This window comes from Malus domestica, chromosome 09 (assembly GCF_042453785.1).
Source record: "Malus domestica chromosome 09, GDT2T_hap1".
Taxonomy (NCBI): domain Eukaryota; kingdom Viridiplantae; phylum Streptophyta; class Magnoliopsida; order Rosales; family Rosaceae; genus Malus; species Malus domestica.
Genome location: NC_091669.1, coordinates 32337339 through 32356836, shown reverse-complemented (window position 1 = coordinate 32356836; position 19498 = coordinate 32337339). Strand labels below are relative to the sequence as shown.

At 37.1% G+C, this 19498-nt stretch overlaps 4 protein-coding genes across 4 annotated transcripts; 3 read left to right on the top strand and 1 right to left on the bottom strand.

The window, feature by feature from the left end:
• The first annotated feature begins 304 nt into the window (after window positions 1–304).
• On the top strand, window positions 305–1385 carry LOC103444189 (uncharacterized). The gene is made up of 2 exons (XM_008383109.4): window positions 305–690; window positions 786–1385. Exons 1-2 carry the CDS (start codon window positions 588–590, stop codon window positions 1244–1246), a joined length of 564 nt encoding a protein of 187 aa, XP_008381331.3. The 5' UTR covers window positions 305–587; the 3' UTR covers window positions 1247–1385.
• A 2402-nt stretch (window positions 1386–3787) lies between these two features.
• LOC103444188 (probable calcium-binding protein CML23) lies at window positions 3788–4944 on the bottom strand. The gene is made up of 2 exons (XM_008383108.4): window positions 4381–4944; window positions 3788–4110 (listed from the first exon to the last, which is right to left on the bottom strand). The coding sequence occupies exon 1, from the start codon at window positions 4857–4859 to the stop codon at window positions 4395–4397; it is 465 nt and encodes a 154-aa protein (XP_008381330.1). The 5' UTR covers window positions 4860–4944; the 3' UTR covers window positions 3788–4110; window positions 4381–4394.
• A 5083-nt stretch (window positions 4945–10027) lies between these two features.
• FK (probable fructokinase-4) lies at window positions 10028–15838 on the top strand. The gene is given in 7 exon segments (NM_001294098.1): window positions 10028–10178; window positions 11466–11674; window positions 12169–12381; window positions 12844–13041; window positions 13184–13321; window positions 14562–14678; window positions 15704–15838. Coding segments are annotated over 7 exon segments (1161 nt in total).
• Window positions 15839–17860: 2022 nt separating this feature from the next.
• LOC108172719 (polcalcin Bet v 4) lies at window positions 17861–18437 on the top strand. Its single transcript, XM_017330672.3, has one exon. It carries the CDS (start codon window positions 18033–18035, stop codon window positions 18288–18290), a length of 258 nt encoding a protein of 85 aa, XP_017186161.3. The 5' UTR covers window positions 17861–18032; the 3' UTR covers window positions 18291–18437.
• Window positions 18438–19498: the final 1061 nt, after the last annotated feature.

Here is a 19498-nt window from a genome sequence, read left to right as displayed (position 1 = left end):
GAGAGAAGAATTAGATCAATCACCTCTTAATGCAATACTTTGTTTTCACAAAGTTGTTGACCCTAATAACGAGCCTTCAATCTTCATCACGAACTCGAAAACATTCATTGTGGTTTTATGGCTGCATTTAACAATATCTAACTTCTCCACTTGCTCGAGTTTAATTTAATTTAAACTGAATTCGAATTACGAATGAAGTTGAACTAAACTAAAAAATCAAACATGATTGTGTTCACACATAATTTTACTGAAAATATACAGTTGCATTTAAAAGCCCTAACTGTTTGCATCTGGTCGCAAATCTAAGCAAAACTTAAATGTTGAGAGGAAAATATACAGGTCTTCGTAATTTAGACGAGTTTAGAGCCGCCGGACTCTATCAAACTTAAATGTTGAGAGGAGAAAACACAACTCTTCGTAATTTAGATTATTTTGCACTCAACTCTTCTAGATTGTTCTGGATGCTTCTCCTCCCTTCTAATCCCCACCGTTAAACAGCAACACGCACTCAACTTTTCAAACATTCTCACAATCTCTCGCCACTATCCACATCTCCAGTCTCCTCTTTCATCACAACAGTCAAGAAAATGTTCGGAGTCGTCTTCCCGAATCGCAGCTTCCCAATGGACATCTCCTCCTTCTCCCAGATCGACACCTTCCACTGGATTCTCGACATGAACACCTTCGTCGGTAAATTTCCCTATTTTTCCCTCTTTTTTTTCTTCAATTTTTTCTTCGTCGGCGCAGTTTATCATTCTAACGTACGGTTTTTCTAATGTGCGCAGGGGAGGAGTACGATCAAGTGCGCGAGCTCTGCATATTTCTCTTAAACAACTTCACACTCCCGCCGGACAAAGCCCTAGCCGTCTACATCCAGTCCCCGGGTTCTGCCTTCTTCTTCTGCGGCGCCATCACCGTGGCTAGGCCGTCGGCGGTGCTTGCTCTTCCGTGGCCACAGCAGGGAGGGCAGCTGCATCTCACAGCCGACGCGGCGCCGCTGTCGGCCAAAATCGGCGTGTCGGTGGAGGACCTGGCGACGCTGCCGTCGCTGGACGTCACCGCCGAGAAGCGAATCGAGAGGTTGGCGATGAAAGTTGGGGAGAATCTGTTCAATTTTATGCAGTCGTTTTGCGGCGTGGATGGGAGCAAGCTGGTGGTGCCCATGGATATCTTGGACCGGTGGTTCAAGAAGTTTCAGGAGAGGGCTAAGCGCGATCCTGAGTACTTGAAAGGCTTCGCTTTGTAATTTTGTAAGCTCTGCTCTCTTTTTTTTTTATTTTTTTTTTCCTTTTTTTAATTTCGTTTAGTTGAATTTCTCGGTTTGTAATTGTAGTGTGTTTTATGATAATTACTACTTGATTTTTGGGGGTTTTTGCCCAATCCAATTCCAATGTAGTAAATGTTAGGTAGAACATAATTTACGAATGCTTACACGATCTGTTATGATGTTGTATTTGTGTGACTTGAACAAAAACCAACGTAGTGACGTTTTATGATTCATAGTACTGGTTTGGTATCGAGGTGTTTTTATAAAAAGCAAATATAAAAAAAATGGAGCTCAAAAAACAGTTTATTTTCACAGTTTTGGGTGAAAAAAAACTAATACTGAAACCTATAGATGGTATGCATTAGTTTGTTTAAATTTGATAGCGAGAAACGGCCTAATCAGAGATCCGTGCCGGAGTTGTTACATTTCTGTTTTATTTAGAAGTCACTATGTTTTGATTAGAAGCTGAGACAAAAACTCAATGGAATGGAATGGAATAGAGCTCAGCCAAATTTTAGGATTAAGATTATACAAGCTGGTTGATTAGCAGACACCAGCATCCTGCCTTCAATGTTGTACTACACTACCTGGAGATGAAAGCGGTTATCAATATGCTTAAATGTTTTATTTAAACAACGGTCTCGTTGGTGTCTAGGATTGGATTGGAATGGATAACCCTATAAATTCAAGTTATATAAAAGGTACATGAAAATGTTTTTTTTTTTTTCATTTTGAGAGGATTAGACGTGAAAATTTCCTATCCATTTAAGTCCTTCCGGTTTGGGAAGGACTAGAATGGACAAGTTTTCTTGTTGAGAAATCAATCCCCTACTCCCCAATCGGCCGCAATTTTTTCATTTCTTCATTTTCCTAAGGATGGTCTTGCCCAAAGGCATGCCAACTGTAAAGGTCAAGCGATTCGTACTCATTCGGTCCTTCAACCTTGTGCATCGTATAAACTTTAAGAAAGTTTAAACAAAGAACAACTGGTGGCAAGTCACAGTTATTCATTATTTTCGAGGGCCGGGAAGATTCATAGAAGCATTTTAGCCTCTGCCTGGCCATAAGTTTGGCTTCCACACCAGCAGCGGTTTTCGAACCCAACAAGAATTGCATCATTGACAACAACAAGAACTCTTTTGCAACATACAACATGCTTGTTCTTGATTATTCCTTCATTGGCGTTGTAGCTTTCTTAGCCTTCGCCTTTTGGATGTCCGAAATTAGTTTCTTTTGCAATCGAACCAAACATCGGGTTGTTATGAAGTTTCTCTGATATTTGAAAGGAAGCCTTCTACCTTGAAATTTAACAATCTGCAGGTTATAAGCAAATTTGGATACGGTGGTCTTCCCGATTCGACCCATCCCATAGATCACGGCAAGCCCAACCTCGCTTGATTCATCTTCTAATAGAAGAAAATTTACAGAGATGTTGCGCGCGATCATCTATTCCAACTGTCTTTTCAACATTTTCTTGCATAAACTACGGCTCGTACCTAAAAACCAATCCTCCCATATCGGCAACATCTCTATGTGCTCTTATCCACTCCTCCACCTTCTTCATCTCCTCCTTGCGAATGCTTTTGCAAAAGGTAATAATAGCGAGACTAAATGTGTAAATTAAATAACATAGAAGTTGATGATCGGATAATTGCTTAAGGTATAACGCTATTGCTAGAGAGATAAAAAAAGTTAAATCAAATGAGTAAAACAAATTATATGTCATCAATAGAAAATAAGCAAAATTATCAACATTTAAATAATAATTTAATTATCAACATCTATATTATTAGGTTTAGAAATTTAATCTTCGTAGCATTATTCTTACCTAAGTATTGATTAACATACTTATACTTTTACTGGAGACACATCATCCACGTAAGAAAAAATTGGCACAATTATGTGCCCGTGATTTGCTCTCCTACGTTGCATGATTTTCGCAAGTACATTCAAGTCCATAGTCTAAGGACAACATTACTTTTTAACTTTCTCTTATTAAAGTTTGTGGAAAAAAAAAAAAATCGCTACAAAAGAGCAATCGCATTCACACACACACACACATGATGGGGCATACAATTAGCTACACAAGATGTAACAAATCAAACTAGCAAGTGTTTACCTGCTATGCATGTACGGAAATATAAAATGGCTGCTAAAGTCTTTTTGTGACGATTTTTAAATAATTTTTTATTAGTAAAGAGGCAATTCAAATTTTTGGCGATTGTTTCTAAATAATTATTTTGTCACTAATTACATTATTTAGAAAGAAAAAAAAGAGTGGAACAAAAAATGAAAACACGGATATGGTTACCTCGTAATGAGACAAACAATAGCAAAATTACGTTGTGTTTTATTTACTATATTGCCCAATTCTCACATAGAAAATTGCATCAAAGGAGTCGTAGACCGCAAACAACATTAATTTCCTAGAAAGCATTATCCCGAAACTCGGCTTCCCCTCCAAGATCTTGGGGTCGATAGTTTTACTAGAAAGCATGCTACCACATTTTTAACAAAAAGTTATAAAAAATATAATTAATTATTCGTTGAGAAAAAATTCTTGAGTCCGAACAAGATAAATAGGACGAGAAGGAGTACAGAGCAACCAAAATGCACAATAAAAGCACAATTTGTGTGTTCAATCGAACGGTCATCCAGTATCCACGACCCATGGGACCAACATCAAAAGCCCAATTCCGCGTTGAGGTCAGCTATGACCACATGACCATATGCGTATTATATTCGGTACAACCACCACTCCCCATCCCAAACACGGCAACGCCACCCAATTATCATTAATGCCACCCAACCTTTTGTTACGGCCACCCACTTGCACAATATATCTACCAATACAATAAATAAATAAAATAATTAAAAACCAAATATGACAAATTCAACAAAAAGAACCAAACAATAAAACACAAAATAAAATTAAAAATTTTCAAAAATTAAGCAAAATAAGAACGAACCAGAAAAATATTCGAAAAGACGATCAGTTAGCACCAATAATACTCCAATATTTTTGTACACTTAAATCCAAATCCCTAATTAAACTCTAATTTTAAAGCTAATTGATACTGATCTTGTTTTTTCTACTGTTTTGTTTGCTTTACCGATCCGATCGCTTTTAGTTTCGAGTCATCATCTTCTTGAACTCGGCGAAGTTTACGTGGCCATCGCCGTCGGCGTCGACGGAGCCGATCATCTTCGCGCACTCCTTGAGCGAGCACTTCTGCCCCAGTCGCTTCAGCACCTCGTGCAGCTCACTTTTGGAGATCAGCCCGTTCTTGTCGAGATCGTATAGGTCGAACGCGTCGCGAAGCTCCTTGGTGGATCCGCCATTGATGATCTCGGCGAACTCCGCAATGTCAATGTGGCCGTCGCCGTCCTTGTCGAACTCCGCCATAATGCGCTGCACCTCCTCCAGGGAGGCCGTCTCGGAGCCGAGCTCGCCGAAAATGCCCCTGAGCTCGTCGCAGGAGATCCTGCCGTCGCCGTTCTTGTCGAACTTGTTGAAGATCTTCTTCAGCTCCTCCATGGAGCCGGAGGCGCCGATTCCCGAGCCTTTCGAAATCGAATCGTTCTTCGACATCGCAGCAAACACAGTGAGAGAGTAAGAGAGAGAGAGAGAATTTAGAATTCTCAGATTTTCTTCTGTTTCCGTTTGATTGCTTGACTAACAAGAGATATATATACAGGCGATCTCAGAAGTTTTCACGCGTGAATTATGAGGCGGTGATCGAGTGCGGGCCGACCTAGTACACCTGGAATTTACTAGCTCTTTCTTTGCCAGGAGGATCCTCGAGAATCCTCAAATTTTGTTCATTTATCGTATATTATCCGGTTAGTTTTCGTTAAGGATTATTCGTATTCAATTTAAAATAATTTTTAACTGCACGATGTACAATGAACGATTAAAATGTGAGAATTTTCAAGATTCTTGCAAAGGTTGGACTTTTGTGAGGTATACAGCGATTCGCAGGTAGACACGTGGAAAGTGAGCGTGAATTGAGGCGTAGGGGATTCTGTGCGGCGAATCCGTAGAGATACGTATACAGTTGGGGGATAGAAAGAAGTAAAGCGAGGGATTTTTGACGGGAGAAGAAAGCGCGTAGTGTGAAAGGAAATAAATGTGGAAATAAGTGCAGAGGTCAAATATTTACATAATTTTGACGTAAGCACATGCCGTGTGTTTTAAGGAAGGAAATTAAGTAATATTTATGCTACGGAAATTTAATTACTCTGCGCGCAAAATCAGGAGGATCAAGAGTGTGGATTTTCTTTGATGGACTAGGAGTTTGACAAATTCCACGAATTTGTTCATGTTAAAAGTAGGAAGAAAATGATTTGGATTGGATGTATGGAATTAGTGAATCGGTTGATAAGCTTGAATATGTTAATAATCAAAGTAATACGTGTTTTACTGAGAATGTATTAACAATTTTGTGTAAATTCTTCGTTGGTTAACGAAGATTTTCGATTCTTTTTTATCTAGATTTTCTCAATTAAGGGCAGACATAAAATCAATAAACTGAAAAAGCAGATCAAACGAGAAAAAAAAAAGCGAGTTGGACTGAAATTATCAATACCCGAATTGACATAAAACTAAACCGATTCAGGCCAATTTGCCAGTAATGCCAAGTTATGGAGGACACCGGGGAATAACAGAGTTTATGAATTCATTGTAGCAGAATCCAATTAAATCTTTGGGGGAATGATGCGATTGTTTGTTGCCTTTGGTATGTATACTTTTCTATTCTCAAATAAATCCACAACTTCATGAAATCCTGCAAAATCTATAATACTGATATTGTGTTTGTATAAGAAAATTTCAGATCACAACGATAGAAATAAAAATGAAATCGTTGCATGAACAAAACTTTGCAGGAGAACAGGATTATCATTGATGATAGGACCCTTTTATGCACATTATCATCTTCCTTTGTACGTATTCTCCTTTTTAATGAATATTGTATTTTTTTTAAATGACAGAATTTCATTTTCTAGAATTTGTAAATTTTATTGTTTAGTTAAACTAAAAGTACAATGAAATTTGAACACGAAATTTTTTAATTTTCAAGTTTCACTCATAAAAATTTGGAAATGACACCTATTTACATAGAATTTAAACTTAGGAATTGGAGGTCCCAAATTTCAAGATTTTTTTTTTCACGTGAAAATTCTAAATTTCTATATTTATGAATCCAAATGAGAGAATTTGATTCATAAATAAGTCTCGAGATTTTTCAGTGTGTCGAGAACATGTGACACACCCCGACCCAGAATGTCCACTAAAACTCCGAATCGAGCTGTGCTGGCCGAGAGCTAAAAGGTGACGAAGCCATAAAATATGATGATGTGGAAAATGTGAATAAATTTAAACCTAAGAGTGCCTAAATACCAGAGTGCACCGGTGAACGATAATGAAACCCACTTCACACGTGACGTTAGAGCATAAGCAAATATAGAAGAGTGAATTAAGAATCGTACCCTCGAAATAATCTCCAATACTAAGAATCGCCACGAATCTTCGACGATAAGAAAGCTTAGCTAATAAAACTTGGAGGGTGAAGACAAGACAAGGGTGAGTGGCCCTGTAAATAAAATTTTAATAGAAACCATATAAAACATTATAACCCCTCGCTACAACACCTGTATAATTTCCAGAAAAAAATCATAAATATACCACAACACAGCATCTCGTCAACAATATCAAATAATCATGTGATTAATAACTCATACTAGTACGCAAGTCGGAGTCACCTATGGTGACCTGTACGACTTACTCATATCTCATCACATATACTAGTTCATCACATATTTCATCACATATGCTAGCTTATCACATATCTCATCTTATCACATATTCATCACATATGCTAACTTATCACACATTCGTCACATATGCTAGCTTATCACATATTCGTCACATATGCTAGCTTATCACATATTCATCACATATGCTAACTTATCACACATTGTCAAATATGCTAGCTTATCACATATTCATCACATATGCTAGCTTATCGCATATTCATCACATATGCTAGCTCATCGCATATTCATCACATATGCTAGCTCATCACATATTCATCACATATGCTAGCTTATAAGTCGGAGTCACCTCAAGTGACCGGTACGACTTATCCATAACTCAATAAGTATACTTGCACACGAGTCGGAACCACCTAAAGTGGTCTGTACGACAGGACTGGGTGTAAATAAATACGCTCAAGTGCTACGATCACGTGAAGATTGTGCAAATAATCGCAGGTCACCTACGAGTCAGAACCACCTATAGTGGTCTGTACGACAGGACTGTGCACCTACCTTGGATCTAAGGTGAGCGTAAGGTGCGGGAAGTGAACATCATGTGAAGGACTGTGCCATGGTATCCTAAATAGGGATCAAGTTATTCGTAGTTCACAGTAATTAAATGTAGGTAACATGCATAATTCACTTTAGAAGCATTTGTGGAACTATCAATTGAATACCTATGATAAAAGGAAAAGACCCACTCACCTAGAGTCTACCCTATGATTCTCTAGCATGCGCATCGAGGCGTCCCGAATGATTGGCGCCTAGAACAATTATTGAATCACATCTCAGAACTCTTATCAATAGAATATATAATTCACATAAAACACATCCTCAAGGACATTCTAAAATAGTTTGAGACCCATTAACCATAAGTCAATCGTCGATCAAAGATCGACGGTTGGGTCTACAACCCTGTAAACACGATTCGGAAGATCTGAATATCAGATTTCCAATCCGCAACTTCCAAAGATACACATTATGCTTCTAGAATAACATACTAAAATTTAATTACGATCCAACGGTCGGATCTCCGTCAATTTCCCAAAATTAAGTGACAGTTAACATTTATTTTATAAACTTACAAATCCAATTCGGGAAGATCCGTACATCGGATTTCTGATCTGTAAGTTTCTGTAGTCCTCAAATATTACGTACTATAATTTATTAAAGTTTGGTGACGATCCAACAGTCGGATCGTCGATTCACACTTTTACCAATTAACATATCGCAGAGAATTCAGGTTCCAACCATCAACCTATATCATGCAATTACCAAGACTGAACTCAAAGTATCTAATCTATCCTAAGAATAGCATTGACGGTCCCTTGGCCACACGCCACCGCACGCGCCGCCCTAGGTGGCGGTCGGTCGCCCCGACTCGTCGGAAAATCCAACTATTTCAAAAAATTACCAAAATTTAAGGAATGAAGATCTCAATGAGTAGAGTAATTTTCATACCTGTGACCACGGCCAATTAGGCCAGGAAGAGCTTCAATTTTGTTAAAATCCGCCAAAAACCCTAGAAAATGGTGTTTTCAATTCGACTCCAAAACCGTTCCAACGCCCCAACCAATGCTTGGGCTTTGTTCCAGAGCTCAAGGGGGAGTGTAATGGTGGTGGTAATTGAATGAAATTGTTTCACAAATGGTGAATCTCGGCAAGGTTTCCCGCGGCACCCATGGTGAGTTTTTCACCAAACTATACCTAAATTTCATTTGATTTTGAGTGGAAATGGTAGAGGGAAGGCAAGGAAGTTGATTCCAGGTGTTTGTTGGACATGGTTAAAACCGACGAAAATTGTCGGAGAAGATGAGCAAACTCGGGTCGAAACCGGGTTAGTGGTGAGCACGGGTTGACAAAATAAGAGGGGGAAGATTTCAGCTTCTCTCTCCTCTCCTAATTGGTCCTTTTTATCTCCCTTTCAAAATTTGATTGGTCACTTATTCAACATAAATATGATTGGGCTTTTCTCCCATAAGGTGGGAGTTCAATTAATCAATAATCCAAAATATAAATAACCAAATTCAAATGTCCGTAACTATACCGTTATAATCCGGACTTGCGATCGGCTTTTGCCTATGCGTTCTTACCAACGAGTACTGCACAAATACGCCAAAAGAATAAGTCATACGTTCCTCTAGACGATGGTCAATGGAAGTCAAAGTTATCGCCTCCAGGGTATTTTTGTCAATTCACACTTGTAAAATTTATAAAATTATAAAATTTGGGACGGGTTGTCACAACATGTACTGATACAACAATTACCATAATACAAGTTAGAATTTATTTTTTTTTCCAATTATCCAACCACTTGTATTATGACACTTGGTATACTGAACCGTGTTCCCGACACACCAAAAAATTACTCTCTAAAAACTCATTTTTTAATTTTGACTCGTACATCACATACATCATAACACAGAAAAGTTTCTATAAAAACGGATGTTTTCTGAATGGATAATGCTAGGAGACCAAATTTGTTAAACCAAATGATGTGATTGATAATGATTAAATTATCACCTAAGCATTGATTAACATGATTATTTTTTATTAATGACACGTCATTGATTTATAAATTTGATTTAAAAGTTTGATATGTGTAGCATTAATCAATATGAATATGCTAGTTTTGATGGAATAACCAATTGTAAATCAAATTTTGTCTGGTGAGAATAGTACAGATGATGGAATATAATTCGTCATACACATGGCAACAAAACAAAGGCTTATTAGGGTGGGACCAAGTAGAACAACAAAGTTCATCATCGTCATCGGCAGTCCGAAGAGAAGCATGACTAGGCGACAACCATTACGCTACTACACTCCTGCTTTGCCCACTCCGCTGCTGTCATTTTCCATTCCACACAGAGCTTCAGAGCAAAATCGACTTTGGAAGATATCAACGGGTTCGAATTCTCTTCTGGGTCTGCGATTGTTGTGATGGCTCTTCATGCCACTGCTTTCTGCTTCGGCGGGGTGGTTTCTTTGCCTCGCAATTCGGTTTCTTTTAGTCAGAGGACAGTTAGAGCTTCTGCATTTTCTTCCCCACCGCCTCTCGGTTCTTCCTCCATTGCTAGATCGAATGTCCAAGGTAATGCTTTGGTTTCTGAGTTCTATCAGCATCTTTGGGAAATGGGTTTTGTTTGGTTTTGCTTGTTATCTAGTTATTTTGCTGAATTATTATGTACTTTAAGGGGGTTTGTGTGATATTCTTGGATTGGATTGGACTGGAATACTGTGTGAATTGTTCGTTGTTTATAGCTATCATGTGGTCTAAGTTTGGAATTTATTGGGTGGCATTATTCGTATTTCTGATCATTATTTTCATTTGGGTATTTGGATCATGAATGTTAGAATCGCATTGTTGTTATTGGTTCTTGTTGACTAGATATGTGCGATGATTTCTTTGTCTCGCTCTATATATGTCCGATTTTATTATCTTTATCTTTGGCAATTCAAGCGAAAGCTGTTGAGAGGAGCATCACTCCCTTGGTGTTGCTTTCATCTGAGAGTTATAGGGGCATTTAAATTCAAACAAAGCCAGCAGCGCATGGTCAACGTATCAAATACCTATGAAGTTTGAGTTTGTAAAGATAGTCGAAGGCGGTAAGTTACCGGTAAAAAACCCTTCGTGCACCTAAATGCCGTGGTAGCTGAGTTATCTTGGTCGACTGCTGAAATCTTTGGATGGCCAGGGGTATCAGGTTCCCAAAAAAAACCTTCAGTCCACCTAGAGTGTGGCTGGTTCACCAGCCAATGTCCTTGTATACCAGGACAGCTTTTAGTTTTAGTCACCCTGGGTTTTCCTGTTTTGATTGTTTACTGTTCTGTTTAATGTCCATCCGGGTATTAGTTACTCCTAAGGATCCTAGACATATCCTGTACTATTTTGACTTTCTTGGACTTGTAGGCACATGCTACCTCTATGTTTGGGGGTCAAGAACTGATCCTAGTTTAGTCTCTTTAACCCTAACCAAAACCTGGAAGTACGCTAGAGGTCAGACAATGTTTTGATCTGCTCATAATTGTCTTGACTCCATCTCAAACTGTGTTGACTTTTTCTTAATTCCGCCTTTACTCTTGATGTTCTTTAGGTATCCAAATTGTCCCCTTTTTTAGAAGTCTTTGCTGATGCATTCATGCTCCATTTTGATGTCACTGTTTAGTACATTAGCACGCCATGAATTTGCCGAACTCAAGTCCTGGATTCTACACATTTTTCTTGGTTGCTGTAATTAGGACACTGAGTTTGTGCTTTCTTAGTTTTCACTAATTGTCTAGGACTATGCATATGACTTGGACCACGAGTGACATTACCATACAGCTTTTGGTTTTTTGCTTACTTTACATCACAGTTTTCTTTTGTAAAATATTTTAGGAAAAGCATTTGCAGGAGATGCACTACCGGACACAAAAGAATCCTCCCTTGTGGTTTGTTTTGGGGAAATGCTGATTGATTTTGTCCCAACGAGTAATGGACTTTCATTGGCTGAAGCACCTGCATTTAAAAAAGCTGCTGGAGGAGCCCCTGCTAATGTTGCAGTTGGCATAGCTCGACTTGGTGGCTCATCAGCTTTTATTGGAAAGGTATCAATTCAAACACATGTATCCATATTCTTGTTGTTCTGGATTTTAGATGAAGTCCACAGTTACTTAATGTTTTGAGTCATTAAATAATAATTTGGCCACTTGACATCAGTCTTCCCTTCTTTCTCCCACCTCATATTTTAATTTTAGTTTTATCTTTCTGAAGGTTTACTGGATCATTTTCCTTTGTCTTGGTCCTTTTTCTTGTCACCTTTATGCATACGTACAATAAAATTATAAATATCATAGTCTACCTCGCATTTGTGGAAGCTTATACAAATTAGGTTAAAAGAGTACAATACACTTTCAACCTAATTTTCTATTGTATTTCTTAGCTGTTATATTACTACTTAGTTGTTCTTATGCATTAAAGTGGTGAAACAAAAACAAAACTAGTTTTCTTGTGTTGTGCCAATTCTTTACTGTTTTATAAAATCTTGTAATCAGGACAATCTTATCCTTTCAGGTATTTTATATTTATAATTTGCCTGCAGGTTGGGGAAGATGAATTTGGATACATGCTTGCTGATATACTAAAGGAGAATAATGTGAACAATGAAGGGATGCGTTTTGATCCCGGTGCACGAACTGCTTTAGCATTTGTTACATTGAGGAGTGATGGGGAACGTGAGTTCATGTTTTATCGTAATCCTAGTGCTGATATGTTGCTTCAAGAAGCTGAACTTGATTTTGATTTAATTAGGAAGGTACGAAACAGTTGCTATTATTAGTTAAATAACACTGACGATTATAATTGTAAAGAGTCAAAAGAAGACAAAGATAAATATATCTTATAAAGGAAATGTCTAGGGAACTAACTATCTTGCATGGTATATCATCTGATTAAAGACTGATAAGCCTAAACTGACTTTTCAATTGAGCATAGTACACCTCACATGAGAAGGATACTTAATTTGAACTCTTTATTCCACAGTCCAGACCCACTTACACTGATGCACCTTAGACATCATGACGGCTGCAGACTCCAGTATCAGTGTGTTTCATTTAGGTCACCGCATGTTGGGCCCTTCTTATTGTTGGATATCAAATTGCATGCCTGTCTGACATGATCTTATTTTGCTGAGTTTCTCCGTTTATTTTTTTACTTGACTTGGTAGTCGTTTTCTTTATAGTAATATTCAAAGTCTGTCTCGACCATGCTGTGGCAGGCAAAAATATTACATTATGGTTCTATAAGTCTTATCACGGAACCATGCAAGTCGGCTCATATTGCAGCAGCAAAAGCTGCAAGGGACGCTGGTGTAGTTCTGTCCTACGATCCCAACCTCAGGCTTCCACTGTGGCCTTCTGCAAAGAGTGCTAGAGAAGGAATTTTGAGTATATGGGATACTGCTGATGTTATCAAGGTAATTAAACCTTTAAATATGCAGATTATGCACCTGTAGGGTCATATTTGATTTTCATTGTCCCTTTTGTGAAATGGTAAAGGGGAAGTGCTAAAAGAAATTGGAAATATTGCGTCAGAAAATTTGATTATTTGTTTTTCAGATAAGTGAAGAAGAGGTTTCTTTTCTAACAGAAGGAGAAGATCCATATGATGAAAATGTTGTTCGCAAATTGTACCATCCAAATCTTAAATTACTTCTGGTCACTGAGGGCCCTGATGGTTGCAGGTACTACACCAAGGTAAGTTTTCAAATATGCTCTTCTCATGTGATATTCTCTGGAAATCTCAAATACACATTGCCTCATGCATTATAACATGTGAATCTTAGAGTATATTATAATCTTCCGTGAACTATTCAGTTAGTTTGTAAGAGTGTCTGGTATATGTTGGAAGTATATGCAAGAAATGATGAATGTATTAATTGCACAGTTTAAAATTGATGATGCTGTAAAGTGATTATATATCAATTTTGGTGAATTAGTTGATTTTATTAGTAATCTCAGTAAAAGAAATTAATTTGATTCTCAAGTGAATACCATGTAGCATCAGTTTAGGATAGATTTAGACTGCTTGCTTCTCCTTGAGCATTTTTTCCATACATTTCTGGATTTGGGGTTCGAGACTTGGGAGCAGCCTCTCCATAAATGGGGGTAAGGCTAGCCGACATTCACCTCTCCCAGACCCTGCGTAAAGCGGGAGCCTTGTGCACTGGGTACGACCTTTACCTTTTATTTCTGGATTTGGGGGTAGTTTGTAATCAGTTGCCTATTGGGTTTTGATGTGATGCTGTTGCTTTAGGTATCTAAGAGCATGTCCAATGTAGATGTCAAAATAAAATGTCAAATTTGATTGTAATTAGTTGCTTCTCGTCCATATTTCCTGTACTTGGTTCAGTTATTTCTTAATAAAATTTGTGTTTCTCATAAAAAAGGAAGATATATTGATTAAGAAAATAGAATGAATTTACGTTTCTTTAATTTTTGAAATATGTAGAGTTATTTAAACGGTAGATACTTCACCAAACCTTTTTGAATGATAATTAAAACAAATGTTCTTTGATTCATTTGAAATAGAAGTAAGCTTTAAGTATGGAGATAAAAAACTTATAATTAATAACAGAAACGAATAACACGAGATATGCTTTGGAGAGACTGTGTGTGTATGTGTGCGCGCGCGTGCGTGCGCACGTGCATGCATCATGCACCGAAATATGGAGTATCAAGGGAAGGGTGAACTGGCATCAGACTGAACTTTTGTGGCTCTCTGTCTTCATGATATTTACCAGTAATCTTCAAAAGCTACTGGCAAAGTTATTGATTGAGGCTTTAAAGGGGTTCTTTTGGATCAGTAGATATTAGATGTTATTATTTAAGATTCTTTAAATTGATGGGATTTTGTTGAGCAGCTAGGATGACAGCAATATACTTCTCTTCCCAGAGTTTGTGCATCTGAAACCGCACATTATATGTGTATTTGCAGTTGTTCAGTGGAAGAGTCAAGGGTATGAAGGTAGATGCAGTGGACACAACTGGTGCTGGGGACGCATTTGTGGCTGGAATACTATCACAACTAGCTGTTGATCTTTCTTTGCTTCAGGTACTGCATCTTGGACACAAAACTTGATAGAATTTTTGGGCTCGTGTGGTATGTAGGATTGGATTGGATAACTCCCTAAATCAAGGAATGTTGAAGGGAGAAATGAAAAAAATATGACCGACTACAGGATGGAAGATGGATTACTCATGAAGAAATGGTATCCATTCCAGTCCTATCCAAAATGGTAGGATTATAAGGAATGAGTTTTCTTCATGTCTAATCCCCTCTAAATGAAAAATCATTATCTTCTACCTTCAATTTTCCCTGAAATTGAAGAGTTATCCATTCCATTCCCTTCCAATTTACCAAACGAGGGCTTCTTCCAGTCAAAACTTAATTGCATAATTATATATTTCTAGTAGCTTCACTACCCTGCGCATGATGAGGAAATCAGCAAATAATATGAACTAAAAACTCATGAATATGGATAGACGAAGGTTCCTCATACAGACGACGGCCTCTAGCATTGCAGAAATCATAGGGAGAGGGGAGGGTGGGGGTTGGGGTGGATGTTTGGAAGGAAAAGGGATTAGAGCCTCTATGTACTAGTTATCTTGGAAATCCTTTCCTAATTAACTAGGCAGCTGGATCACCCTATCTATTTAAATCTTAAACAGGTACAAACTTTAAACTTGAGGAATTCATTTTCCTAAAACAACAGAGTACAGTCGATGTTGCCTTTCTGAGTTGTAGAAGATAGTTTCAACGTTATATGTTCCAGACGTATTTGTTATTCATCATATGACTTGGGAAGAACTCTATCGAAATTCTCAAATTATATACATAATGTTGGATGGTGGTAGAGCTTCTTTACTAATGACTAGATTTTAGCTTGTACTGATCTGCATTTAAACCCTATTTTGTCTTCCATTTTGTTGATTGAAGTGCGGTAATTTTCCATGCGAGTCCCCAATTGCTGATTGAAAATACAGTGTTTGAAGTTATATCCTACATTGTTTATGTTTTATAACAATGGTTTATGCCTGTCAACCTAAAGAGAGTGGCCATCTGGATTTGAAATGTAGGAGGAGGACAAACTGAGAGATGCGCTCGTGTTTGCTAACGCTTGCGGTGCATTGACTGTGACGGAGAGAGGTGCTATTCCGGCTTTGCCAACTCGAGAATCTGTGTTGAATGTCATTCTCAAGTCTGTAGCCTAGGGTTTTCGACGTAAATATGTAACTACCTCCTAGGGTACCCTCCCTGTATGTCATAATGGTCGCAACACTGAAACCAGCTGAAAGTGAACTTCAGATAAAGTGTCGTAGCCAGTTCGTGCTGTTGTGAGATAGACCTCAGCCATTTGTAGCCAAGTTAATTGGTTCAACAAAATAAGAAGTTGATTGTATAACACCACATCACTATAATTCAATCAACATTCGTTCTGAGGTACGACATTAATAGTGTTTTCTTTTGCGTTTTTCGTATCTCTGATCCAAATATTTTCGTCGTTTATTTTTCCACTCATTTTCGGCTTTCTTCCTTTTAACTTACCATACAGCTTTGTATCGGGTAAATTATCAGTTCTAGTTTTAAAGTGACCATGTACAACAGTCGGGGACTAATGATAGGTTTTGATCAAGCACACGTGTGGATTTTGTGGACTCATAGCACCCCGGTTGCATTGTCACGTGGTGTTACCGTCTTCAAAATGTAGGAGGCTATTTTCTTGCAAATTACTTGTATGTTTGCTTTCCATCTTATTTATTTCCTTGATTGTGGAATCTTTTTGTTAGGCAGCTTGATTCCCTATTATTGCTGAACTTCCAATCTCAAGCTCTGGTGGGACTTGGAACCGAATTTTGTCAGAAACAAGTCCTTTCAGCCAACCAAGCTATAGTACTTGACAGCATATTCTACTTTGTTAGAGCACCTACTTTCGAAATTTTAGGCCACTCAATCTTTCAAACATCGTGAAAATTTTGAGTGCGAGTGTTGCATCGTTAAGGGGTGATATTATTAATTCAGATGTTATAACATGAATGACAATGCATAAAAATTACAACATTAATAATACATTCTAACACAGGCCAGTCTAACATAATAAAGCTCAAGTATATTAAAGTGTCAACAATGTGATTTGTTTTATTCGTCCAATTATATCATAGAAATAACTGCATCATGTGTTAATATGACAGTCAATTGAAAAAATTCTCCCGAATATCACACTATCCATTAAACATTGGGAGAAATTTTTCAGTGTATCGGGAACAATACCTGGTACACTAAGTATCGTAATACAATTAGTTGAAATTTTTCAAGTTTCCAACTAATTGTATATGAAACTTGATGTATCATGTTCTTAGCACACTGTATAATCTCTCTAACATCATAGAAATTATTAGATATTACGGTATTACCACGTCAGTTATGGTACTTCCATTGAAAATTGGCCATATGTCCGTTGTTTATACTGTTGGACTTGAATCAATTTATCACCTAATAATTTCTCCCAACATTTCATCTCATCTCTTCTCATAAATTTGACGCGTGGAATGCACTTAGTGGTTCCTTCCAGAAGTTTCCATTTTTAGTTGGGAAATAAATACTCTCATAATCTCTCCCACCAAAGTCATTTAATCAAGTGATCTAAGTTTTTGAAATTTGATCAAACGACTAAAATTATTATAACTTTTAAAAGTGACCATTGCTTTTAGCCGTTAAATCAAATTTTAAAGATCTAGATCACTTGATTGGATGACTTTGGTGGAAGAGATTAGGATATGATCTCTATCCTTCTAGTTAACACATCCACCAGTGCTACTTCATCCTTACATTGTCCACCTAACTATTGCAACTGTCTTTTTCTTTAATTTTTTTTAGGAAAAATGGGACAAACCACTAAAACACGTGTTCAAATTATTCCCTTACAAATTGACCAAAAATTATCCACTAAACCAAACCGAACATATGTCCACATTTTCCTTTTTTTAGTTAGAAAATACACGTGTAATAATTTTCTCTTTTTGTTTTTGGTCGAAACGTGTAATAACTTTCTTAGACAACGTTAAATTGTAAGAATTAAAACAAATGGTAAGGATTAAAGTATTGTCCGAACAACAAGCTCTACAACAAGTTGTCTTAGAAAACTTCAATTTTCCTTCTTTGCAGTTAAATTTTTGAAAATTTCTTTCTTCAGGCAATCATTGACTCATTCTTAAACCCATAATTTGACGGACTATCTTACGCTTTCGCAAAACCATCTTTTAAGAACCTAATTTTTTACCTTTCTTCAATTACACATTCATTTACCACAAACCACCATATTTTTACCCCTCATTCTCGCATTCATTAATCTATTTACAAACCAAAACTCAACTTAGAGAAAGCACGTTATAATCAACTATACAAACAATGGCAGAAGAAGATCCTAAAGAAAAGGCTGATCGGGAGCGCATTTTCAAGCGATTTGACACGAATGGCGATGGCAAAATCTCTGCAGCTGAGCTAGGAGATGCATTGGAAACCCTAGGCTGCGTTAAACTAGACGAAGTGAAATCTATGATGACGGAGATTGATACCGACGGTGATGGCTTCATTTCGTACCAAGAATATTTAGATTTTGCTCTAGCTAACCGTGGTTTAATTAAAGATATTGCCAAAATATTTTAGTGGCGTTTCTCTTCAATTTATTAATTTGTTTATCCCATTCTCTTTAATGTCTTGTGTGTTTATGTGACTCATTCCATGCCCTTATGAGACAAGACGTGCATTGATTGTTAAGGTTCATTTGAATTAATATGGTAGTTAAACTGTAAACTTCTTAATATCCCATACCATGCCAAATGATATCTTGCTTCTGTGTCCATTCGAGAACATGTCACCTCAACGATCAGAAGTGAATGCTCTTAATTATTTAAACTATAAATCAACCTTACACGCACAACACATATATTATATAATTTGATACATTTCAAATAGACACAGATTTGGTAACAGAGTTTTAATGAAAAAATAAGGGACAATTAGCAAGAATGATTATTTGTAGAGATAATATTTTATAATAATAATGACGGCATATTTTATCATATAATGACCACATAACGATGAATAACGATACTTGATCATTTCTGCAACTAAATGTCAAAAAATGATCATTCTTTTTAATTAGAATAAAATTAGATAAAATATATGTATGGAGTAGTTGGTATGTCACCCCAAATTCAATTAATTGTGCAGAAAAATGTATAGGTGGTGAATGTACCTACACATCTGCATGGACCTTCTTTTTTTCTTTTTCTTTTTTTAATATTTGGATAATGTTACCTGGATTGGCAATGTTTTGCAAAATCTGCCAATTGGCCAATAAAATCACATTTGATCTTCCAAAAAAAAAAAATTAAATCACATTTGATGTGACATTGTAACCAGAAAACAGTGTCCCCATGGCCGTATCCTATTTATCAATTCCATAACCAAAAATACTTGAATTCATGCTATTTCAAATGCATGTATGTTCCAGCTAATAACCATCAAACGTCTGGATCGCTTTGAAACTGACCAGGTTTATGATACCATGTTAAACAACAATTTATCTTAAAAGTTTGAACTCTTTGAGTTTCGAGGCTTAGTAGTTGTCTAATAAGTTATTATTACTTCTTTTGTAAGTGAGATTTTGAGTTCAGTCATCCGTCTATATTTTACTTATTTGTAGATTTAAATGGTGCACGATGGGGCTGTAAGTGAGAAATGATGTAAACTTGATATACATTGTTGCCTAATTGCATAACAACTCAAGTTTTTGGGAACTAGCCATTGTCTAATGAAAATCTTAGGGGCCGTTTGATAACTATTCGTTTTCAGTTTTGGTTTTCATTTTT

Excerpts from the sequence above, each read along its gene's own strand:
- LOC103444188 (XM_008383108.4), bottom strand. The coding sequence starts at position 4,859 with ATGTCGAAGAACGATTCGATTTCGAAAGGCTCGGGAATCGGCGCCTCC.
- LOC108172719 (XM_017330672.3), top strand. The coding sequence starts at position 18,033 with ATGGCAGAAGAAGATCCTAAAGAAAAGGCTGATCGGGAGCGCATTTTC.
- LOC103444189 (XM_008383109.4), top strand. The coding sequence starts at position 588 with ATGTTCGGAGTCGTCTTCCCGAATCGCAGCTTCCCAATGGACATCTCC. Across the intron at positions 691-785 it reads CGACATGAACACCTTCGTCG|GGGAGGAGTACGATCAAGTG; the intron begins GTAAATTTCCCT and ends TAATGTGCGCAG.